Below are 20,504 nucleotides of genomic sequence, written 5' to 3' on the forward strand. Positions count from 1 at the left end.
GGGTTTCAGGTGAACATCTCTAGGAGTCTAACGTACCTTCTAGTCTTTCCCTCATAGACCATCTGGGATTCTGAGGATTTTGGATCGGGGACATCTTCTGCATATTGGTCACAGGGCTACGTCTCCATTTCCCTTTGTCTTCTTTTTCTTGCTCGGGGTCCTCCTTGGCTTGCGTTGTACTGAACAACCTATTGGGGCTAGCTGGGTTAAAAGGACTGGGTAGTGATGAGGATGGGTCAAGTCTTCGAGGGAGGCAGGGTCAGAGATCTCATCCTGAATCAGATAATGAATAATGCTACTTTTATTGACCTCTAACCTTGTATTCATTAACAGCAATTTGATGCACTCCTGGTTTTTCAGGTGTGGATTTAGAGAAAGGTAGTGGCATTATGTGCCTAAGTGTAGGACTGTTTTTATGGGCTGGCATTCTTGGATCCCATTAATGGTTGGGATTGAGGAGGATAGGGGATATCTGAGTCCCAGGTCCCTTGAAGGGACTGGGGTTCCAAATCTCCAGATTCCAAGAGTTTGGCCAGAGGGTTGCATGATGGCACTTGAAAGGGCAAATCTGGTAATAGTATTTTGCCTTAATGGATTAAGAACAGGTTAGACAAACATCTCTCAAGGATGGTTCACTAATACTTGATCCTGCCACAGGGCAGGGGAATGGAGTAGATGACCTCTCAATATCCCTTCCAGCCCTACATTTCTGTGACTGGTGTTTGTGAAACTAGGAACTGAGTGTGTCTATCTGTCAGATGCAGCATGTCCGGATGCATTACATACCCTTCGACCTGTGGTCGTTGACTGGATGGCTTTGCACTCTGAGCTTACTTCCTCCTATGGTGATTGCGAATACTCAAGGTAATTTTTAATGATGTATAACTCAAAAATAGTTTGACCAATTTTCTTAATGCAGAAAAAAAGCTAGGTGCCATTGAACAATAAACCCATTGCTACATATGAGCAAACCCTACAATTATTAAACAAACTAAATCTGCCTGGAGAATGGGGAAAGATCACTGCTCCTAGCTCTCTACTGCTCGAGCTACAGAAGAGTCTGTTAGCTATAGGAAGGACCCATATGTTAACTGCTGTCTCCAAGCTGTAACCAGCCACTAGATGGGAACATGCTCATTGTGAGTGGGCATGGTCTCAGTACCACTTCCCCACTCCCCAAATGCATGATTGGGTTTTGTCTAAAAATCCCCACCTTTCCTGCATTAGTAACTTGTTCTGAAGCTTTGGAAAGTTAACAAAAGCAATAAATCTTTCAAGCAGGACCTGACACAGGCCTGGTCTACACTATGGGTTTATACCGAATTTAGCAGCGTTAAGCCGAATTAACCCTGTACCCGTCCACACAACGAAGCCCTTTATATTGATATAAAGGGCTCTTAATAGCGATATCTGTACTCTTCCCCGGTGAGGGGAGTAGCGCTCAAATCTGTATTGCCATTTCAGAATAGGGTTAGTGTGGCCGCAATTTGACGGTATTGGCCTCCGGGAGCTATCCCACAGTGCACCATTTTGACCGCTCTGGACAGCAATCTGGAGTCGGATGCACTGGCCAGGTAGACAGGAAAAGCCCTGTGAACTTTTGAATTTCATTTCCTGTTTGCCCAGCTTGGAGAGCTGATCAGCACAGGTGACCACGCAGAGCTCATCAGCACAGGTAACAATGCAGTCTCCTGAGAATCAAAAAAGAGCTCCAGCATGGACCGCATGGGAGGTACTGGATCTGATCGCTATATGGGGAGAGGATTCTGTGCTAACAGAACTCTGTTCCAAAAGACGAAATGAAAAAACATTTGAAAAAATTTCCAAGGCTATGATGGAGAGAGGCCACACCAAGGACTCAGTACAGTGCCGTGTGAAAGTTAAGGAGCTCAGACAAGCCTACCAGAAAACCAAAGAAGCAAACGGAAGGTCCGGGGCAGGGCCGCAAACATGCCGCTTCTACGCTGAGCTGCATGCAATTCTAGGGGGGTCCACCACCACTACCCCACCCCTGTCCGTGGATTCCGAGGTGGGGGTAATCTTAGCCTTGCCTGAGGATTCTGCAGACAGGGAAGATGAGGAGGAGGAAGAGGAGGACGAGCTTGCAGAGAACACAGCACTCCATTCTCCCCAACAGCCAGGAGCTTTTCCTCAGCCTGACAGAAGTACCCTCCCAGCCTTCCCAAGCCACGATCCCAGACAATGAAGCCATGGAAGGGACCTCTGGAGAGTGTACCTTTGTAAATATAAAGCATGGTTTAAAAGCAAGTGTTTTTTAATGATTAATTTGCCCTGAGGACTTGGGATGCATTCGCAGCCAATACAGTTACTGGAAAAGTCTGTTAATATGTCCCTGGAGGATTTCCACTCCATCCCCAGACATCTCCATGAAGCTCTCCTGGAGGTACTCCAAAAGCCTTGCAGAAGGTTTCTGGGCAGGGCAGCCTTATTCCATCCTCCATGGTAGGACTCTTGACCACACCATGCATGTAGCAAGTAATCTGGTATCATTGCATGACAAAGCCTAGCTGCATATGGTCCTGGTGTTTGCTGGCATTCAAGCAACATCCATTCTTTATCTCGCTGTGTTATGCTCAGGAGAGTGATATTGTTCATGGTAACCTGGTTGAAATACAGGAATTTAATTAAGGGGACAGAGATGGTTGGGCTGTTTGCCTGTGGCTTAAAAGAAATCCTTCCCTGCATTAGCCAAGCAGAGGGAGGAGAGGGGGTGATTGGCGCTGAGCTTTTTCACGTTTGGCTAGCTGGGATCTTCCCTGCTACCAGTCACGCGGGGGGGGGGGGGGAAGGGTGGCTAGCAGGGATCTTCCATGATACCAGCCACGCGGTGTGGGGAGGGATAAAGCAATCATCCCAGAGAATTGGATGGGGGCGGTTCTGGTGCTGCACATTAACAGGAAAGAAGCAGCACTCAATGGGCTTTGCTTGCTATTTGGGAAAGGAGGGCGCTGGATATATGAAGGCTGCAGAAGCTGAAAGACAATGGCTTACCATGGCCGCATGCAAGCCAAATTCTGCTGCCCAGACCTGTGTCTGTGATCTCTAACACCAAAGCTGCAGGCACTCAATATTAAGATGCAAAATGCGACCTTATAGTAAGATCACATGTGCTATGTAAGGTGAATAGTGTTGTTCACCGTGAAAGAGTATAACCATTGTTCTGTAAAATGTATCTTTTTAAATACTTCTCTCCCTTTTTTACCTCCCTCCTGCAGCTGCAAATTTTTCAAGCCTCCCTACTCCATCCCGAAGGCTATCTCAGATAAGGCAGCGGAAAAAAAAGACTCAAGACGAAATGTTCTCGGAAATCATGAAAGTGACCCGCAATGAAAGAGCTCATCTGAATGAGTGGAAGGACGTGGTATCAAAGTACAGGAAAGATGCCAGTGACCGTGAGGACAGAAGGGACCAACGGGAAGAAAGGAGGGACGAATGTGAGAAGAGGAGAAATGCTCAAGATGAGAGGTGGCGGCAGGAAGATCAGAGGTGGTGGCAGGAAGATCAGCGGTGGTGGGATGCAATTCTGGGGCTGCTGCGTGATCAAACGGACATGCTCCAGTGTCTGGTGGAGCTTCAGGAACAGCAGCATGATCACAGAGTGCCACTGCAGCCCCTGTATAACTGCCCTCCCCCCCCCACCATGTTCCTTAGCCTCCTCACCCACCAGATGACTAAGAACGTGTGGGGGGAGGCTAAGGAACATGGTGAGAGGGGAGGGCAGTTATACAGGGGCTGCAGTGCACCTGCCCATTCCACCCCAGTGGACAGCCCAACCAAAAGGCTGTCATTATTTTGAAATTTTTTTAGTGGCCTTTTCCTTCCCTCCTATCCTCCTCCCAAACCTCACCCGGGCTACCTTGTTAGTTCTCTCCCTCTTTTTATAATTAATTAATAAAGAATACATGATTTTTAAACGAGAGTGACTTTATTTCCTTAGGAATCAAGCAGTAATCGAAGGGGGAGGGTGGATGGCTTACAGGGAATGAGTCAATCAAGGGTGGGGGTGGTTCGTCAAGGAGAAGCAAACACAACAGTCACACCGTACCCTGGCCCGTGATGAAACTGGTTTTCAAAGCTGCTCTGATGCGCACCGCTTCCTGGTGTGCTCTTCTAATCGCCCTGGTGTCTGGCTGCGCGTAATCAGCGGACAGGTGATTTGCCTCAGTCTCCCACCCTGCCATAAAGGTCTCCCCCTTACTCTCACAGAGATTGTGGAGCACACAGCAAGCATCAATAACAAAGGGGACATTGGTTTGGCTGAGGTCTGAGCGAGTCAGTAATGTGCACCAGCGCGCCTTTAAACGGCCAAATGCACATTCTATCACCATTCTGTACTTGCTCAGCCTGTAGTGGAACAACTCCTGACTACTGACCAGGCAGCCTGTGTATGGCTTCATGAGCCATGGCATCAACGGGTAGGCTGGGTCCCCCAGGATAACTACAGGCATTTCAACATCCCCAACTGTTATTTTCTGGTCTGGGAAGTAATTCCCTTGCTGCAGCCGTTTAAACAGAGTAGTGTTCCTGAAGACGCGAGCGTCATGAACCCTTCCTGGCCATCCCACGTGGATGTTGGTGAAACGTCCCTTGTGATTCACCAGTACTTGCAGCACCATGGAAAAGTACCCCTTGCGGTTTATGCACTGGGTGCCCTGGTGCTCCAGTGCCAAGATAGGGATATGGGTTCCATCTATCGCCTCACCACAGTTAGGGAATCCCATTGCAGCAAAGCCATCCACTATGACCTGCACATTTCCCAGAGTCACAATCTTTCGTAGTAGCAGCTTAATGATTGCTTTGGCTACTTGCATCACAGCAGCCCCCACAGTAGATTTGCCCACTCCAAATTGATTCCAGACTGACCGGTAGCTGTCTGGCGTTGCAAGCTTCCAGAGGGCTATCGGCACTCGCTTCTCAACTGTGAGGGCTGCTCTCATCTTGGTATTCTGGCATTTCAGGGCAGGGGAAAGCAAGTCACAAAGTTCCATGAAAGTGCTCTTACGCATGTGAAAGTTTCGCAGCCACTGGGAATCGTCCCACACCTGCAACACTATGAGGTCCCACCAGTCTGTGCTTGTTTCCCTGGCCCAAAATCGGCATTCAATGGCTAGAACCTGCCCCATTACCAGCATAATCTCCAAAGCGCAGGGGCCAGCGGTTTGAGAGAATTCTGTGTCCATGTCCTCATCATTCTCGTCGCCGCACTGGCCTAGCCGCCGCCTCCTCACCTGGTTTTGCAGGTCCTGGTTCAGCATAGACTGCACGAGAATGCGTGAGGTGTTTACAACATCCATGATTGCTGTCTTGAGCTGAGCAGGCTCCATGCTTGCCATGCTATGGCGTCTGCACAGTTAACCTAGGAAAAAAGGCGTGAAATGGTTGTCTGCTACTTGCACGGAGGGAGGGGTGAGGCTGTACCCAGAACCACCCGCGACAATGTTTTTTGCCCCATCAGGCACTGGGATCTCAGCCCAGAATTCCAATGGGCAGGGGAGGCTGTGGGAACTATGGAATAGCTATGGGATAGCTACCCACAGTGCAACACTCAGGAAATCGACACTAGCCTCGTTACACAGACGCACACAGCCGAATTAATGTGCTTAGTGTGGCCGTGTGCACTCGACTTTATACAATCTGTTTTAAAAAGCCAGTTTCTGTAAAATTGGAATAATCCCATAGCCTAGACATACCTTCACAAACAATTCTCTATAGACCTTTTATGGGCTTACTTATTTCCAGGACTACTCCTTGCAGGATGACTAGTTCCTCTCACTAGCTCCTCTACTGCAGAATAGAATTAGTTAGCTTTTTCGCTTGCAAATTGATTTGAATGAGATTTATTTGCCCTGGCTACCAGAGTGAGTCAGTAGAGTACAGTAGCTCTGCTCATCCATGCAAAGCTCTAAAGCCTGCTATCATGTTGCATTTACACTCACACTATAACTATTATAATTAGATCTAGCAATTGCTAATAAAAAGTGCTTACTTGTAACCACATTTTGTCAAGTATACCCTGCTCATTAGTCTTCAAGAAGATTTTACCCTATGGAATGTTTGAAGAGGTTTTCAAAACTCTACAAAGCACCTACAAGCTGCTTTTGAGCTAAAAGACCCAGAGTACTGTTAAACTCTGGTAACATTTTATTTTAGGGTAATTTTTATATGCCATGTAACACAATACATTTTCTTCAGACTTTGCAGAAAATCTGACCTTTAACTCCAGAGAAAACCTAGCAATTTTCAGGAGTAGCCAATGTTAGCATGAAGATGCCTAAAACAAAGGTCATAGTGGAATGTGGCTGCAATCTTAACCTTAGAGCCGTGACCATAGCGCCACAACATATAATTTCCCTGCCTCTGCTCCAGCAAGTTATTTATGCCACCTCCTCCATGCAGGCTGCTGCTCTGCCTGAATGTCTCAGTCTGCGTGAGTGGCTCTCCAGAGGAATTCTTCTAGGAATTGGGACACAAAAGCTGTCAGAGCATGTTGTTCAGCTCTCCCAGTGAATTATGAAATCAGGGCCAGATACAAGCACTGAGACTGCTTGTGGCATAGTTCCAAGTTGCCTTTCACCCAGAAATGTCTCTTAAGTGTCAGAATGTGAAAGGAGCATCTATAAATGTACAGCAGGGCAAAAAGTGAGACAGAACCTACAGCCTCTTTCAAAAGGCTGAAGATGCACTGATGAACCTCTCTGGTGTGGTGGAAATTGTAGCTTCTGAATGGAATATGGCAGCTATTTTTCACTAATTCCATTTAATCTGTGTCTTAAAATCTGTGCCTATAAAAATCATCTTGATTTGGGGCTTATGTAGTTACAGCAGCGGTGCAGGGAAATGGCAGGGTAGAGCCAGATAAAGGCTAGGGAGAGAGGTATAGCGCTGCTTGTGCTGCTGCAGTAACAATGTGCAGAGAGCAGATTGGAGCCAGGGGCATACAGATGCAAATGAAATACTGAGAGATAATGGGGACACACATCCCTGTAAGAGCTTTAACTCTGTGGACTGCTCGGCACAGAATTCCCCTCTCAGTGAGCCCGAGGGGCTTTGAGAGCAGCATCTGCTTTAACTTGGAAAAAATTAAACCAGTCAACAGCTTTTTTTTTTTTTTCCTTCAGGAAACTTAAAGTAGCCACAGGGTAGGTGCTGAGCTCTAAATAACCAAGGTAAGGAGGAGCTCAGCACAGGCCTGGTCACCAGGATAAGTCCCCCAGAAAGCATGTGGCAGTGTGAGAGGTGTAAGACAAGCAGGAGGAAGATGCTTTCAGAATATGAATGACATGGAAATATGGATTTAAAAAAACATTTGCTATTTTAATATTTTTAATGCCCTCGCACAACCTTTGGAGCAGAGCCTAGAAACCTAAAAGAGCAGGTGTTTAGCATCTAGGTCATACTCAGCCCTGGCCATCCCTAAGCACTCAGCTAACAGCAACTAATGAGTCAAGTGGCCATTTCATGGGGCGCACACACAATGTGAGTCAGTCACTAAAAGAGCTAGAATCAGACCATGGTCCCTGCTTATGTTAGCAGTAGGCTAGTGCTATGCAGGTGATGCTTGTTACCATTCTGCAGCTCTAGGGAGTGATGACAGGGTGGGGCAGCATAAAGGTTTTAGGGACACAAGTTTGGGATGGGTGTATTACTCCCAGATGTAAAGCCACTGGTCAGTAATGCAGGTCATTGTAAACAAATGCCAATAAAACCTTTCAGCCACACCATCATGTATCCTGTATATGTCACAGCTCTACCATAGCCTTTCTGGGTGACTGGGGCAGGTCATGTGTGATAACGTTTTCAAAAGAAACTCAGCACTAGCATTAACACTGCTTCCATTTTGTCCATGGGAGCTGAATGCTTTAGATCTTTGTGCCTCAATTCCCATCTGTAAAATGGAGATAAGGATCCTTTCTTTTGCCCACCAATTGGCTGGTGTGTCTATTTTAGCTTGTGTGCTCTTTAGGGCATAGAGGGTCTTGCATGGTGTGTTCAGTACAGTGCTGTTCCTAATGAGGCTGCAGATCCTACTGGAGCACCCCAGGAAGTTACTACAAAAAGAACAGGAGTACTTGCGCTAATAAGCGATGGGCACATAACCACCACCCTATACAGGAAACCCACTGACTGCTATGCTTACCTATATGCCTCCAGCTTCCATCCAGGACACACCACACGATTCATTGTCTACAGCCAAGCTCTAAGATACAACCGTATTTGCTCCAGTCCCTCAGGGCTTGGCTACACTGGCACTTTACAGTGCTGCAACTTTCGCGCTCAGGGGTGTGAAAAAACACTCCCCTCAGAGCTGCAAGATACGGCGCTGTAAAGCCTCAGTGTAATCAGTGCCGCAGCGCTGGGAGCGTGGCTCCCAGCACTGCAAGCTACACCCATAAGGGATGTGGTTTACGTGCAGCGCTGGGAGAGCTCTCTCCCAGCGCTGGCGCTCCGACCACACTCACACTTCAAAGCGCTGCCCCAGCAGCGCTTTGAAGTTTCAAGTGTAGCCATACCATCAGACAGAGATAAACACCTACAACATCTCTATCAAGCATTCTTAAAACTACAATACCCACCTGCAGAAGTGAAAAAACAGATTGACAGAGCCAGAAGAGTACCCAGAAGCCACCTACTACAGGACAGGCCCAACAAAGAAAATAACAGAAGGCCACTAGCCATCACCTACAGCCCCCAACTAAAACCTCTCCAGCGCATCATCAAAGATCTACAACCTATCCTTAAAGATGATCCCTCACTCTCACAGATCTTGGGAGACAGGCCAGTCCTCGCTTATAGACAGCCTTCCAACCTGAAGCACATACTCACCGGCAACCGCACACCATACAACATAAACACTAAGCCAGGAACCTATCCTTGCAACAAAGCCCGATGCCAGCTCTGTCCACAAATCTATTCAAGTAACACCATCATAGGACCTAATCACATCAGCCACGCCATCAGGGGCTCGTTCACCTGCACATCTACCAACGTGATATATGCCATCATGTGCCAGCAATGCCCCTCTGCCATGTACATTGGGCAAACCGGACAGTCTCTACGCAAAAGAATAAATGGACACAAATCTGACATCAGGAATCATAACGTTCAAAAACCAGTGGGAGAACACTTCAACCTCTCTAACCACTCCATGACAGACATGAAGGTGGCAATTTTGCAACAAAAAAACTTCAAAAACAGACTCCAAAGAGAGACTGCTGAACTCGAATTAATATGCAAATTAGATACAATTAACTCAGGCCTAAACAGAGACTGGGAATGGTTGGGTCATTACACTAATTAAATCTATTTCCCTATGTTACGTTCTCCTCACACCTTCTATGGGTCATCTTAATTCTCACTTCAAAAGTTTTTTTTCTCCTGCTAATGATAGCTCATCTCAATTGATTAGACTCTTCCTGTTGGTATGCATACTTCCACCTTTTCATGTTCTCTTTATGTATAAATATCTCCTGTCTGTGTGTTCCACTCTGTGCATCTGAAGAAGTGAGCTCACGAAAGCTCATGCTGAAGTAAATGTGTTAGTCTCTAAGCTGCCACAAGTACTCCTGTTCTTTTTGCGGATACAGACTAACACGGCTGCTACTCTGAAATCTAGGAAGTTACTGCGACACAGGCTTTTAGCCACTGATACAAAGCTGTAGCATAATCATGATTTATACTGGTGCAGTTAATGCACATTTCAAAGTAGGGCAAAATGTGTCTGCTAGAGGATTGCACTGGTGCATTTAAACTGCTGCCTGAAAACGGTGGTGTAGAAAAAGGCACAAGTAATATAAATGCGGCAGAACTACTTTAGAAATGGTTCAGCGGTTCTTTAGTAGAACTTGTCTTTTTTTTTCGGTCTCCTATCTGCCAAGGGGTCTAACTGGGGCTACCGAAAGAGAAAAATTCAAACCCACGATCCAAAATAGATTTTTTTTTCAGACATAAACACACCATCACTTTAAAGTCTGATTTTCCTGCGCCCAATACAGTGCCTGTTTCGGACCTTAAACCAGTCACTGGGCCAGGACTACATGGGAGCTAGAGGGATTGTCTATAGTGCTGTGGAGAGAATCCCGCCTTTGAGGTACAGGATGGAACATTGTATGGCAGCATCACCTCTGCTATTCAAATGTAGGGCAGAGCCACTGTTAGAGTCCACGAAGCTGCAGGCACAGTGGGGAGCTGCCTAAAAGTGAAATACAGAGGAAAGGGGCAGGACTTAAATTTATAACTCCCACTGGTCTGAGGTTTAGGAGACTCATGGGCCAAAGGGAGGGGCTTTCTTCTGCTCCGGATTCTCAGCCATGAAGCTTCTCCTGGAGTTAAGCATATAGGGCTGACCTGGCTTTTCTCAGGAGAACTGTGAGATGCTGGCTAGGTCTACACAATTTATATTGACATATGTTACACTCACATAAGCACCAGCATGGACAGTGCTATGTTGGCAGGAGAGGTGTACCAGAGCATCAGGCTATTGTCAACTAACTGGGCCATCTTAGGCATTTCATGAGACTTCTACAGCTGAGTCAAATCACACAAAATGTTCACCCAGTTGGAAACTCAGTTCAGAAGACTAGCTCTTTGCGATTAGGGGTGAAACTCAGATGCAAGTCACTATAAATGTGACTTCCTTTCAGGCTCATGGTCCACAAAACAGTGTTGTAGGATGATCAAGCAAGAGGAAATTATTACTGAACTATGCATGTGGGAAGATGATATTCAGTTTATGAATATATTACGAAGTAAGAATGCTGCAGTGGGGCCCTTCTGTGTTAATCATTGAACAGCATTGTTCTGTATTGCACTACACTCACTATTTCAGGCAGTGGCCTCCCTAGATGTTTCTCCTATCCACTGCCTTATGCTTCAGATCTTTGTACCCTCAGTGTGCAACCATTAGTGTAAATAAATGATAACGCAACAGAAATGGTCTCAGGCTTGGATTTGGGAGATAGGACTTCTCAAGGTTGCAAGCTTGCTTGCCCTTGCCAATTCCATATCAGTATTGAGGTGCTGTTTGGGAAGCACGAACTCTTGCGACTTTCTAAGTCTCACCACAGATCTGATGTTTGGGCTCAATGGGAGGGCTTTGGGATGAAGCCAGTGGGTGACAATTTTGTCCCCTCTACAATAAGGGTATAACTCATCTGTGCTGCAGATAGAGATTTCTCCAGGAGCTGTCAGAGACTGGACTGAACTCCCCCAGCACATTAGGCCCATCACAAATTTCACTGTGACAGGTTGGACTCCCCTGCTGTGATGCCACCTGCTGTACTGGGATTTCATAGAGCCACATTACTTAATCCACCCTCTCTTAGAGCTTCTAAATTTTACTCTTTCAGATTACATCTGCAATTTACACTGTTTTAAAACCAATTTCTTAAATTTACCATAAGTGGCAGTATCACCAACTGGCATCTTATTGAATATGTCCAGAACTCTCCCAGTCAACTTTGCAACCAAATTGGTCATCTGTTGATCCTCAGGAATTGCATGGAGCATACCCAGCCTCTCAAAGGGGATGAAATATTCAGCAATGTCCCAGGACTTGCTGTATGGAGGACACAACCACTCCCATTTGGGGATTTTTGGAAAGGTGGAGTCCCCTGGTGTGGGGTTCTGCTCTTCCATTTCATTACAGCCAGTCCATGCTTTTGGGCTTCTCTTTTCTTATCAGCCTCAGGCTCTCTAGGGGGCTGCTTTTTGTTCATCAATTTCTGTCTGTTTCAATTCCAACTGTCTTTGGTGTTCTTTCTCCCTCTCCTCTGACTAGAACAGGGGTGGGCAAACTATGGCCTGTGGGCCACATCCAGCCTGTGGGACTGTCCTGCCTGGCCCCTGAGCTCCTGGCCTGGGAGGCTAGCCCCCAGTCCCCCCCCTGCTGTCCCTCCTCCACCACCGGCACAACGCTCTGGGTAGCGGGGCTGTGAGCTCCTCGGGCCGCACAGCTGCAGAGCCCAGCACTCTGTGCTGTGTAGTGGCAGCGTGGCCTAGCTCCAGCCATGTGCTGTGGCTGTAGTGCTGCCAGCTACTGGTGCTCCAGGCAGCGTGGTAAGGGGGCAGAAAGCGGGGGGGGGGGGGTTGTGGATAGAGGGCAGGGGAGTTTGGGGTGGTGGTCGGGGGCAGGAATGTAGATAGGAGTTGGGGAGGAAACAGGGTTGAATGGGGGCAGCGGTCCTGGGGGGCAGTCAGGAAGGATGCGGGGGTGGATGGGAAGCAGAGGGAAGTCAGGGGCAGGGGTTCCAGGGGCAATCAGGGGACAGGGAGAAGGGGTGGTTGGATGGGGCAGGGGTCCCGGGGGGGCAGATAGGAGGTGGGGGCCAGGTCACGAGTGCATGCATCTGAAGAAGTGAGGTTTTCTACCCATGAAAGCTTATGCCCAAATAAATCTGTTAGTCTTGAAGGTGCCACTGGCCTCCATGTTGTTTTTGTGGATACAGACTAACAGCTACCGCCTGATACTTGGTTTCAAGAAATAATTTCTCACTCTAAATGTTGTTTTAGACAAAGTTGCAGAGTTTCTGTAGCTTAGAGTTCAGTTATTTCTCTTTCCAGACTAAACTAGATGCCTGGCTTAGTCTGGACTCCGCCTTGCCTTTCCCACTGTCTCTTCAGATATTTTAAGCAGTCTTTCTTCTTGACAGTAAGGCAATGGAGAAGAGTCCTTTTGCCTTACTGCCTAGCCTGAAATAAGATTTACATAAGGCAGGAATCTTTTGTTTCCTAGTCTTAACCTCCCCCTGCTTTTAGTGGAAAATTACTAGAAGTCCAAGATGGTGTTTAGTACCAAGTGACAGGACCAACTAACCAAGTAGTGTCACAGCTACAGCCCAGGACGCCTCTCAGGAAGGAGAGAGATTAGTATCTTTCAAAGTCTGATTGTTCCTTTCTAATGGCCCATCAGGGCTGATGGGTGTCTCCCAAATACACATACAGTTGTAGTTGTTACATAATTAGTATTGCTAACTTTAGATACAGAAATGAGACATGCATACAAATCAGATAATCACATGCAGTAAATTATAACCTTTATGATGATACCTTACAAGACCCATCTTGCATAAAATATATCTCCCTTATGCCATATCATAAGCATATTTCCATAAAGAATATGGGGAGTAACATCACACTCACCACCTACTGCTCCAAGTGCAGGTGCATTTCCTCAGATCTTGCCTTTTCTACATAGGAACAGCTATGTGTGTATAGTACTAAAAGAAAGAAAAACAAACAGACATTCTACTACACACTTCTCCCCCAAGAGAAAGAATGAGAGAACAAACCTCATGCCAGCTGCTACTCATGGTGCTTTAATGCACTATGGGAAGGTGCTCAGGGCAGGAAAGAAACTGAAGCTTGGGGCAGGCACTGATTTAGCAAAAAGCCAGGGAAAAAGCATCAGGCTGCTAACCAGTGGTTAGGGTATTCACCCTGGCATGTGGAAGACAACCCTCCCTCCTCCATTCAAGTCCCCCTCTCCATAGGCGGCAGGTTTGTATAATTTTAGGTGGTGCCCAAAATGGTGGTGTCCCCCGCCCCTCCGGCTCCCGCCCTGTAAGCCAATATAAAATGAAGCTACAATGCATCGGCACCAGATATTACAATGGTCAATTAAAAGTGGAAAGTCAGAAGCAACACTTGCCTGCTTCAATATATGGTATTATATTTTGTTACACCTGTTGTGACAAATGGGAATGTATTTAATGTTTTCTCTGAATAGTGTGTGGGTGCCTCAGTTTCCCCTGCAAGGTGCCAACTGAAGGTGTTGGGGACAAAGGTGGCCGCCTTGTCCAGAAGAGACACAAAGGGTAGAGGACGGAGTGTCAATCTGGAGCTGTCTGGGTAAATGGGGAGAGGCCCAGAATTTGGGTCTAGGCTCCCCAACCTCCAAGATGGACCTGACTGAGGGGTCCTGTTTTCTGTACCTACAAGCTCTGTTTTAGACTGTGATCCTGTCATTTAATCAACCTTTTATTTTACCGGCTGGCTGAGAGTCACGTCTGACTGCAGAGTTGGGGTTCAGGGACGTGTGGTTGCCCCAGGACCTGCCTGGGCACACGCGCTGCGGAAAGAGCACAGTGTGGAAGGGCATGCCGAATGCTCCGAGGTCAGACCTATGAAGATGTAAGCTTCTTGCCCTGGAGACAGTATGCTCAGAGACAGGAGGCTCCCCCACAGTCCTGACTGGCTTTGTATGGAGTAGTTCCAAAGCATCCCAGCATCCCCTTCCACACCATGTGCTTCCCAGAAGTCCGCACAGACACTGACATTCTCTCCTCTGGCCTTTGTCTCTTTTCCAGGCATTAGGAGGCCACCTGATCTCTTTGTTCTACAACACCTTCAGTTGGCATCTTGTAGGAGAGCGACCCAGGCCATCAGTTGCCCGGAGACAGGGTTTCGGCCATTCTCTGTGCAGACGGCATCACACTGGCACTCTAGGGCTCTACAACAATCACAAACCCTTATCCCACCATCTAGATCCTTGAGAAATGCATAGGGGAAACTGAGGCATCCACATAGTATTCAGAGAAAACATTACGAACATTCCCACTTTGTAACACCTGTATACTTTAAAGGGTGTAAAATTATCAAGTATTGTGCTAAACACAATGATACTCCAAACTGACCACCAAATTTAAGTTGCACGTTTTTCCCCCCAAGTGAGGGCTCTGGGGTGGGGCTGGGGATGAGGGGTTGACAGTGCAGGAGGGTGCTCAGGGTTGGGGTACTGGGGGTGCAGGCTCTGGGGTGGGGCAGGGCTGGGGATAAGGAACTTGGGATGCAGACAGGCTGCCCCAGGGCTAGGGCCAGAGAGGACTCCCCCCCCTGCCTTACTGGCAGCACAAAGCTCCAGGGAAGGGACCCCTTCTCTCCTCTCCCCCCCCACCCCGCAACACACTCACTCTGCACCATGGTCACTGCACATGCTCCTAGGAACTCTCTCAGGTCCAGAAAGCCCACTCACCTCCCCTATGGTGGGTACCGGGGGGTGGGGGTTGCCATCACTTGTGGCCTCCCCTCCTGCTACCCCTCACCATAGCCTCACTGGGGATGGTGGATAGGACTGCCCCTTGCCCAGCATGGGGCAGGAGTGGGGACTGCAGGGTGGTGGCTGGGGTGGGGGGGGGGCTAGAGTGTCACAAAATTCACCCAAGCCCCAGCTGCTTAGTCTAGGAAGCTCCCCTCCTCCATCTCCCCTGTGGTGGGGGGGGGAGGGAGAGGGAACTGCCAGCACATGTGGCTTCCTTCCTCCCCTGCTGCAGCCTGCTGCCCCTCACTCTTGTCTCACTGGGGATGGGGCTGTCCCTTGCCCAGCATTGGGTAGGAGTGGGGACTGCAGGGGGGAAGCGGGTGGATCACAGGGTCAAACCTCACCGACGCCCCAGCAGCTGCTCACGTGAGTGAGGTCCACCCCATATGTCCATCTCCTGGCCAGAAGTCCCCTTGGCGTCTACTTCATGTGGGTGCCTGGAGGTGGGGGGAGAGAGCTCCAAAGCACATGTATGACTCCCCCTTCGCTTCCTCTCTCCCACTTCCCCTCTCCCGGTGCTCCAAGAGGCTGCCGGGGCTGATCTCTATAGACTTAGGCAGAAGCAGCACAAGCAAGGGAGAGTGGCACCGGCTGTATTCTTTCAGGCAGAGAAGCTCTGAGGCGGGGGAGGGCCCGCTCCAGGCAGAGCCAGGGGAGAAACCCAGCTCCAGATATTCGTGGAGCACAACCTTCAGCCTTGAATATTCCTGGTGTGCGAGGACCTTGAGACCATATAACCTGACACCCCTCCCTAAGGATAGGGCATTTGGAGCTAGGGTTAGGATTCCTCTGGGAAGAGGTTCCTGTCCTTGGATTAGGATTCCTAAGGGTAGGGCACTTGGAGCTAGGCTTAATGTTTCTATGGGTAGGGCTTCCTACCCTAGAGTTAGGGCTTCTAAGGGTAGAGCACTTTGAGCTCAGGTTAGGGTTCTGAAGGGTAGGGCACTTGGAGCTATGGTTAGGGTTCCTATGCATAGAGCACCCCGACCTAGGGTCAGGGTTCCTATGGGTAGAGCACTTGGAACTAGGGTTAGGGTTCCTATGGGTAGGAATTCCCGACCTAGGGTTAGGGATCCTAAGGGTAGGACACTTGCAGTTAGGGTTAGAGTTAATATAGATAGGGCTTCCCACCCTAGGGTTGGGGTTCTTAAGGGAAGAGCACTTGGAACTATGGTTAGGGTTCCTATGGGTAGGGCTTCCGGCCCTAGGATTAGGATTTCTAATGGTAGGGCACTTGGAGATAGAGTTAGGGTTCCTATGGATAGGGAATTTGACGCTACAATTAGGGTTTCTATGCGTAGAGCACTTGAAGCCAGGGTTAGGGTAACTATAGGTAGGGCTTACCACCCTAGGGTTAGAGTTCCTAAGGGGAGGGCACCCCACCCTAGGGTTAGGGTTCCTATAAGTAGGGCACTTGGAGCTAGGGTTACGGTTCCTATGGGTAACACTTACCGCCCTAGAGTTAGGTTTCCTAAGTTTAGGGCACTTGGAGCTAGGGTTAGAGTTCCTTTGAGAACGGCACTTATATCTAGGGTTAGGTTTCCTATGGGTAGGGCTTCCCACCCTTAGGTTAAGGTTCCTAAGGGGAAAGCAACGAGCTCTAGGGTTAGAATTCAAATGGATAAGGCACTTCGAGCTAGGGTTAAGGTTTCCAAGGGTAGGGCGTTTGGAGCTAGGGTTAGAGTTCCTATGGGTAGTGCTCCACGCCCTAGGGTTACAGTTCCTAAGGGGAGTGCACTTGGAGCTAGGGTTAGGGTTCATTTTGGCAGGGCATCCCACACTAGGGTTAGGGTTTCTAATGGTAGAGCACATGAAGTTAGGGTTATGGTTCCTTTGGGTAGGGCTTCCCACCCTAGGGTTAGGTTTCCTAAGGGTAGGGCACTTGGAACTATGGTTAGGGTTCCTATGGGTAGAGTGCCCCACTCTAGGGTTAGAGTTCCTAAGGGTAGGGCACTTGGAGCTAGGGTTATGGTTCCTATAGGTAGGGCTTCCCACTCTAGGGTTAAGGTTCCTAAGGGTAGGGCACTTGGAGCTAGGGTTAGGGTTCCTATGGGTAGGGCTTCTGGCCCTAGGGTTAGAGTTCCAAAGACTAGGGCACATGGAGCTAGGGTTAGGGTTCCTATGGGTAGGGCTTCCTGCCCTAGGGTTAGGGTTCCTAAGAGTAGGGCACATGGAGCTAGGGTTAGACTTCCTAAGAATAGCGTACTTGGAGTTAGGTTTACAGTTCCTATGCGTAGGGTAGTTGGAGCTAGGATTAGGGTTCATTTTGATAGGGCATCCCGCCCTAGAGTTAGGGTTTCTAATGGCAGAGCATGTGGAGTTAGGGTTATGGTTCCTTTGGGTAGGGCTTCCCACCTTAGGGTTCTTAAGAGTAGGGCATCTGCAGCTAGGGTTAAGGTTCCAATGGGTAGGGCTTTCCACCCTAGGTTTAGAGTTCCTAAGGGTAGGGCAGTTGGAACTAGGGTTAGGGTTCCTGTGGGAAGGCTTCCGACCCTAGGATTCAGGTTTCTAAGGGTAGGGCACTTGGAGCTAGGATTAGGGTTCCTTTGGGTAGGGCTTCCCACCCTAGGTTAGGGTTCTTAAGGGTAGGGTACTTGCAGCTAGGATTAGGGTTGCTATGTTTAGGGCGCACCGCCCTAGAGTTTGGATTTCTATGGGCAGAGCACTTGGAGCGAGGGTTAGGGTTCCTATGGGTAGGGCTTTTGCTGCTAGACTTAGGGTTTCTATGTGTAGGGAACTTTGACCTACGGTTGGGGTTCCTATGGGTAGAGCGCCGAGCCCTAGGGATACTGTTCCTAAGGGTAGGGCACTTGGAGTTAGGGTTAGGGTTCCTTTGGGTAGGGCATCCTGCCTTAGGGTTGCAGTTCCTATGGGTAGCCACGGTTAGGGTTCCTATGGGTAGGGCAGTGGAGCCAGAGTTAGCGTTCCTATGTTTAGGGTTCCTGACTTAAGGTTAGGATTCCTAAGGGTAGGGCACTTGGAGCTAGGGTTAGGGTACCAATAGGTAGGTCTTCCCATCCTAGGATTAGGGATCCTAAGGGTAGAGCACTTGCAGCTAGGGTTCGGGTTCCAAAGTGTAGCGCACTTGGAGCTAGGGCTCGGGTTTCTATGAGTAGGGCTTCGAACCGTAGGGTTAGGGTTCCTAAGGGTACGGCACTTAGAGTTAGAGTTCGGGTTCTTATAGGTAGGGCACTTGGAGCTAGGATTAGGGTTCCCATGGGAAACACTTCCCTCTGTAGGGTTAGGGTTCCTAAAGTCAGGACACTTGGCGCTAAGATTAGGTTTCCTATGGGTAGGGCACTTGGATCTAGAGTTAGGGTTCTTATGGATAGGGCTTCACGCCCTAGGGTTAGGGTTCCTAAGAATAGGGCACATGGAGCTAGGGTTAGGGTTGCTATTGGTAGGGCTTCCCGCCCTAGGGTTAGGGAACTGAAGGGTAGGGCACTTGAAGCTAGGCTTAGGGTGCAGATTGATAGGGTACTTGGAGCTAGGGTTAGGGTTCCTAAGGGTAAGACTTCCCACCCTGGGGATAGGGTTCCTAACGGTAGGGCACTTCGAGCTAAGGTTTGAGTTCCTATTGGTAGGCCACTTGGAGCTAGAGCTTGGGTTCCTATGGGTAGGTTTTCCCATGATAGGGTTAGGATTCCTAAGGGTAGGGCAATTGTAGTTAGGGTTATGGTGCCTACGGATAGGACAATTGGAGCTAGGGTTAGGTTTCCTATGAGTAGGGCATTTGGAGCTATGGTTAGGGTTCCTATGGTTAGTGCATTTGAAGCTAGGGTTAGGGTTAATGTAGCAGGGCGCCCATCCCTAGGATCAGGGCTCCTAAGGGTAGTGCACTTAGAGATAGGGTTAGGTTTCCTATGGGTAGGGATTCCTGCCCTAGGGGTAGGTTTCCTAAGAGTAGAGCTCTTGGAGCTAGGGTTAGGGATCCTACGCGTAGGGCTTCCCACCCTAGCGTTAGGTTTCCTAAGTGTAAGAGACTTGGAGCTAGATGAGGGTTCCTATGGGTAGGGGACTTGGACCTAGGGTTCGGGATCCTATAGGTAGGGTTTCCTGTCTAGGGATAGGTTTCCTATCAGTATGGCACTTGGAGCTAGGGTTAGGGTTCCTATGGTTAGTGCATTTGAAGCTAGGGTTAGGGTTAATGTAGCAGGGCGCCCATCCCTAGGATCAGGGCTCCTAAGGGTAGTACACTTAGAGATAGGGTTAGGTTTCCTATGGGTAGGGATTCCTGCCCTAGGGGTAGGTTTCCTAAGAGTAGAGCTCTTGGAGCTAGGGTTAGGGATCCTACGCGTAGGGCTTCCCACCCTAGCGTTAGGTTTAATAAGTGTAAGAGACTTGGAGCTAGATGAGGATTCCTATGGGTAGGGGACTTGGACCTAGGGTTCGGGATCCTATAGGTAGGGTTTCCTGTCTAGGGATAGGTTTCCTATCAGTATGGCACTTGGAGCTAGGGTTAGGGTTCCTATGGATAGGGCTTCCTACCCTAGGGTTACGGTTCCTATAGATAGGGCACTTGGTGCTAGGGTTAGGGTTCCTAAGTGTAGGGCACTTGGAGCTATGATTAGTGTTCATGTGGGTAGAAGTTGTCGCCATAGGGTTAGGGTTAGTAAGCGTAGGGCACTTGGAGCTAGGGTTATTGTTCCTATGGGTAGAGCACTTGGAGGTAGGGTTAGGGTTTCTGTGGGCAGGGCGCCCCGCATTAGGGATAGGATTCTTAAGTCTAGGGCACATGGTGCTTGGATTAGGATTCCTATAGGTAGAGGTTCCCACCCTAGAGTGAGGGTTTCTAATGGTAGGGCACTTGGACCCAGGGTTAGGGTTCCTATGGGTAGGGCTTCCCGCTCTAGGGTTAGGGTTCCGAAGGGTAGGGAACTTGCAGCTAGAGTTAAGTTTCCTATAGGTAGGGCACTTGGACCCAGGCTTAGGGTTCCTATGGGTAGGGCTTCCTGCTCTAGGGTTAGAGTTACTAAGGGTATGGCATTTGTAGCTAAGCTAAGGGTTCCTATAGGTAGTGCTTACACCCCTAGGTTTAGGGTTCCTAAAGGTAGGACACTTGGAGCTAGGATTAGCGTACCTATAAGTAGGGCTTCCCACTCTAGGTTTAGCGTTCCTATCTGTAGGGCACTTGGAGCTAGAGTTAGGATTCCTTGTGGTAGGGCTTCCCATCCTAGGGTTAGGGTTTCCAAGGGTAGGGCCCTTGAAGCTAGGGTCAGGGTTCTTATGGGTAGGGCGTCCCGCCCTAGGGTTAGTATTCTGAATGGTAGAGCACGTGGAGCTACGGTTTGGGCTCCTATAGCTAGGGCTTCCCGCCCTAAGATTAGGGTTCCTAAGTGTAGGGCACCTGGTGCTAGCGTTAGGGTTCCTAAGTGTAGTGAACCTGGCCCTAGGGTTAGGGTTCCTATGCATAGGGCACTTGGAGCTAGGTTTATGGTTCCTATGGGTA

At 48.8% G+C, this 20,504-nt stretch overlaps 2 protein-coding genes across 2 annotated transcripts in view; both read right to left on the reverse strand.

Annotated features, from left to right (window-relative positions):
* Positions 1-20,504, reverse strand: part of RPS6KA5 (ribosomal protein S6 kinase A5) — a 669,794-nt gene that overhangs the window by 119,215 nt on the left and 530,075 nt on the right. The gene's annotated exons all lie outside the window — the stretch shown is intronic.
* Positions 748-20,504, reverse strand: part of LOC127052409 (uncharacterized) — a 179,864-nt gene continuing 160,107 nt past the window's right edge. The window contains exons 2-3 of the mRNA XM_050956006.1: positions 4,395-5,063; positions 748-840 (exon numbers count right to left, since the gene is read on the reverse strand). Coding sequence (XP_050811963.1) covers positions 748-840; positions 4,395-5,027 — 726 coding nt within the window. The 5' untranslated portion in view covers positions 5,028-5,063. The remainder of the gene's footprint in view (positions 841-4,394; positions 5,064-20,504) is intronic.

Source organism: Gopherus flavomarginatus, chromosome 5 (genome assembly GCF_025201925.1).
Source record: "Gopherus flavomarginatus isolate rGopFla2 chromosome 5, rGopFla2.mat.asm, whole genome shotgun sequence".
In the NCBI taxonomy this organism is placed as follows: domain Eukaryota; kingdom Metazoa; phylum Chordata; order Testudines; family Testudinidae; genus Gopherus; species Gopherus flavomarginatus.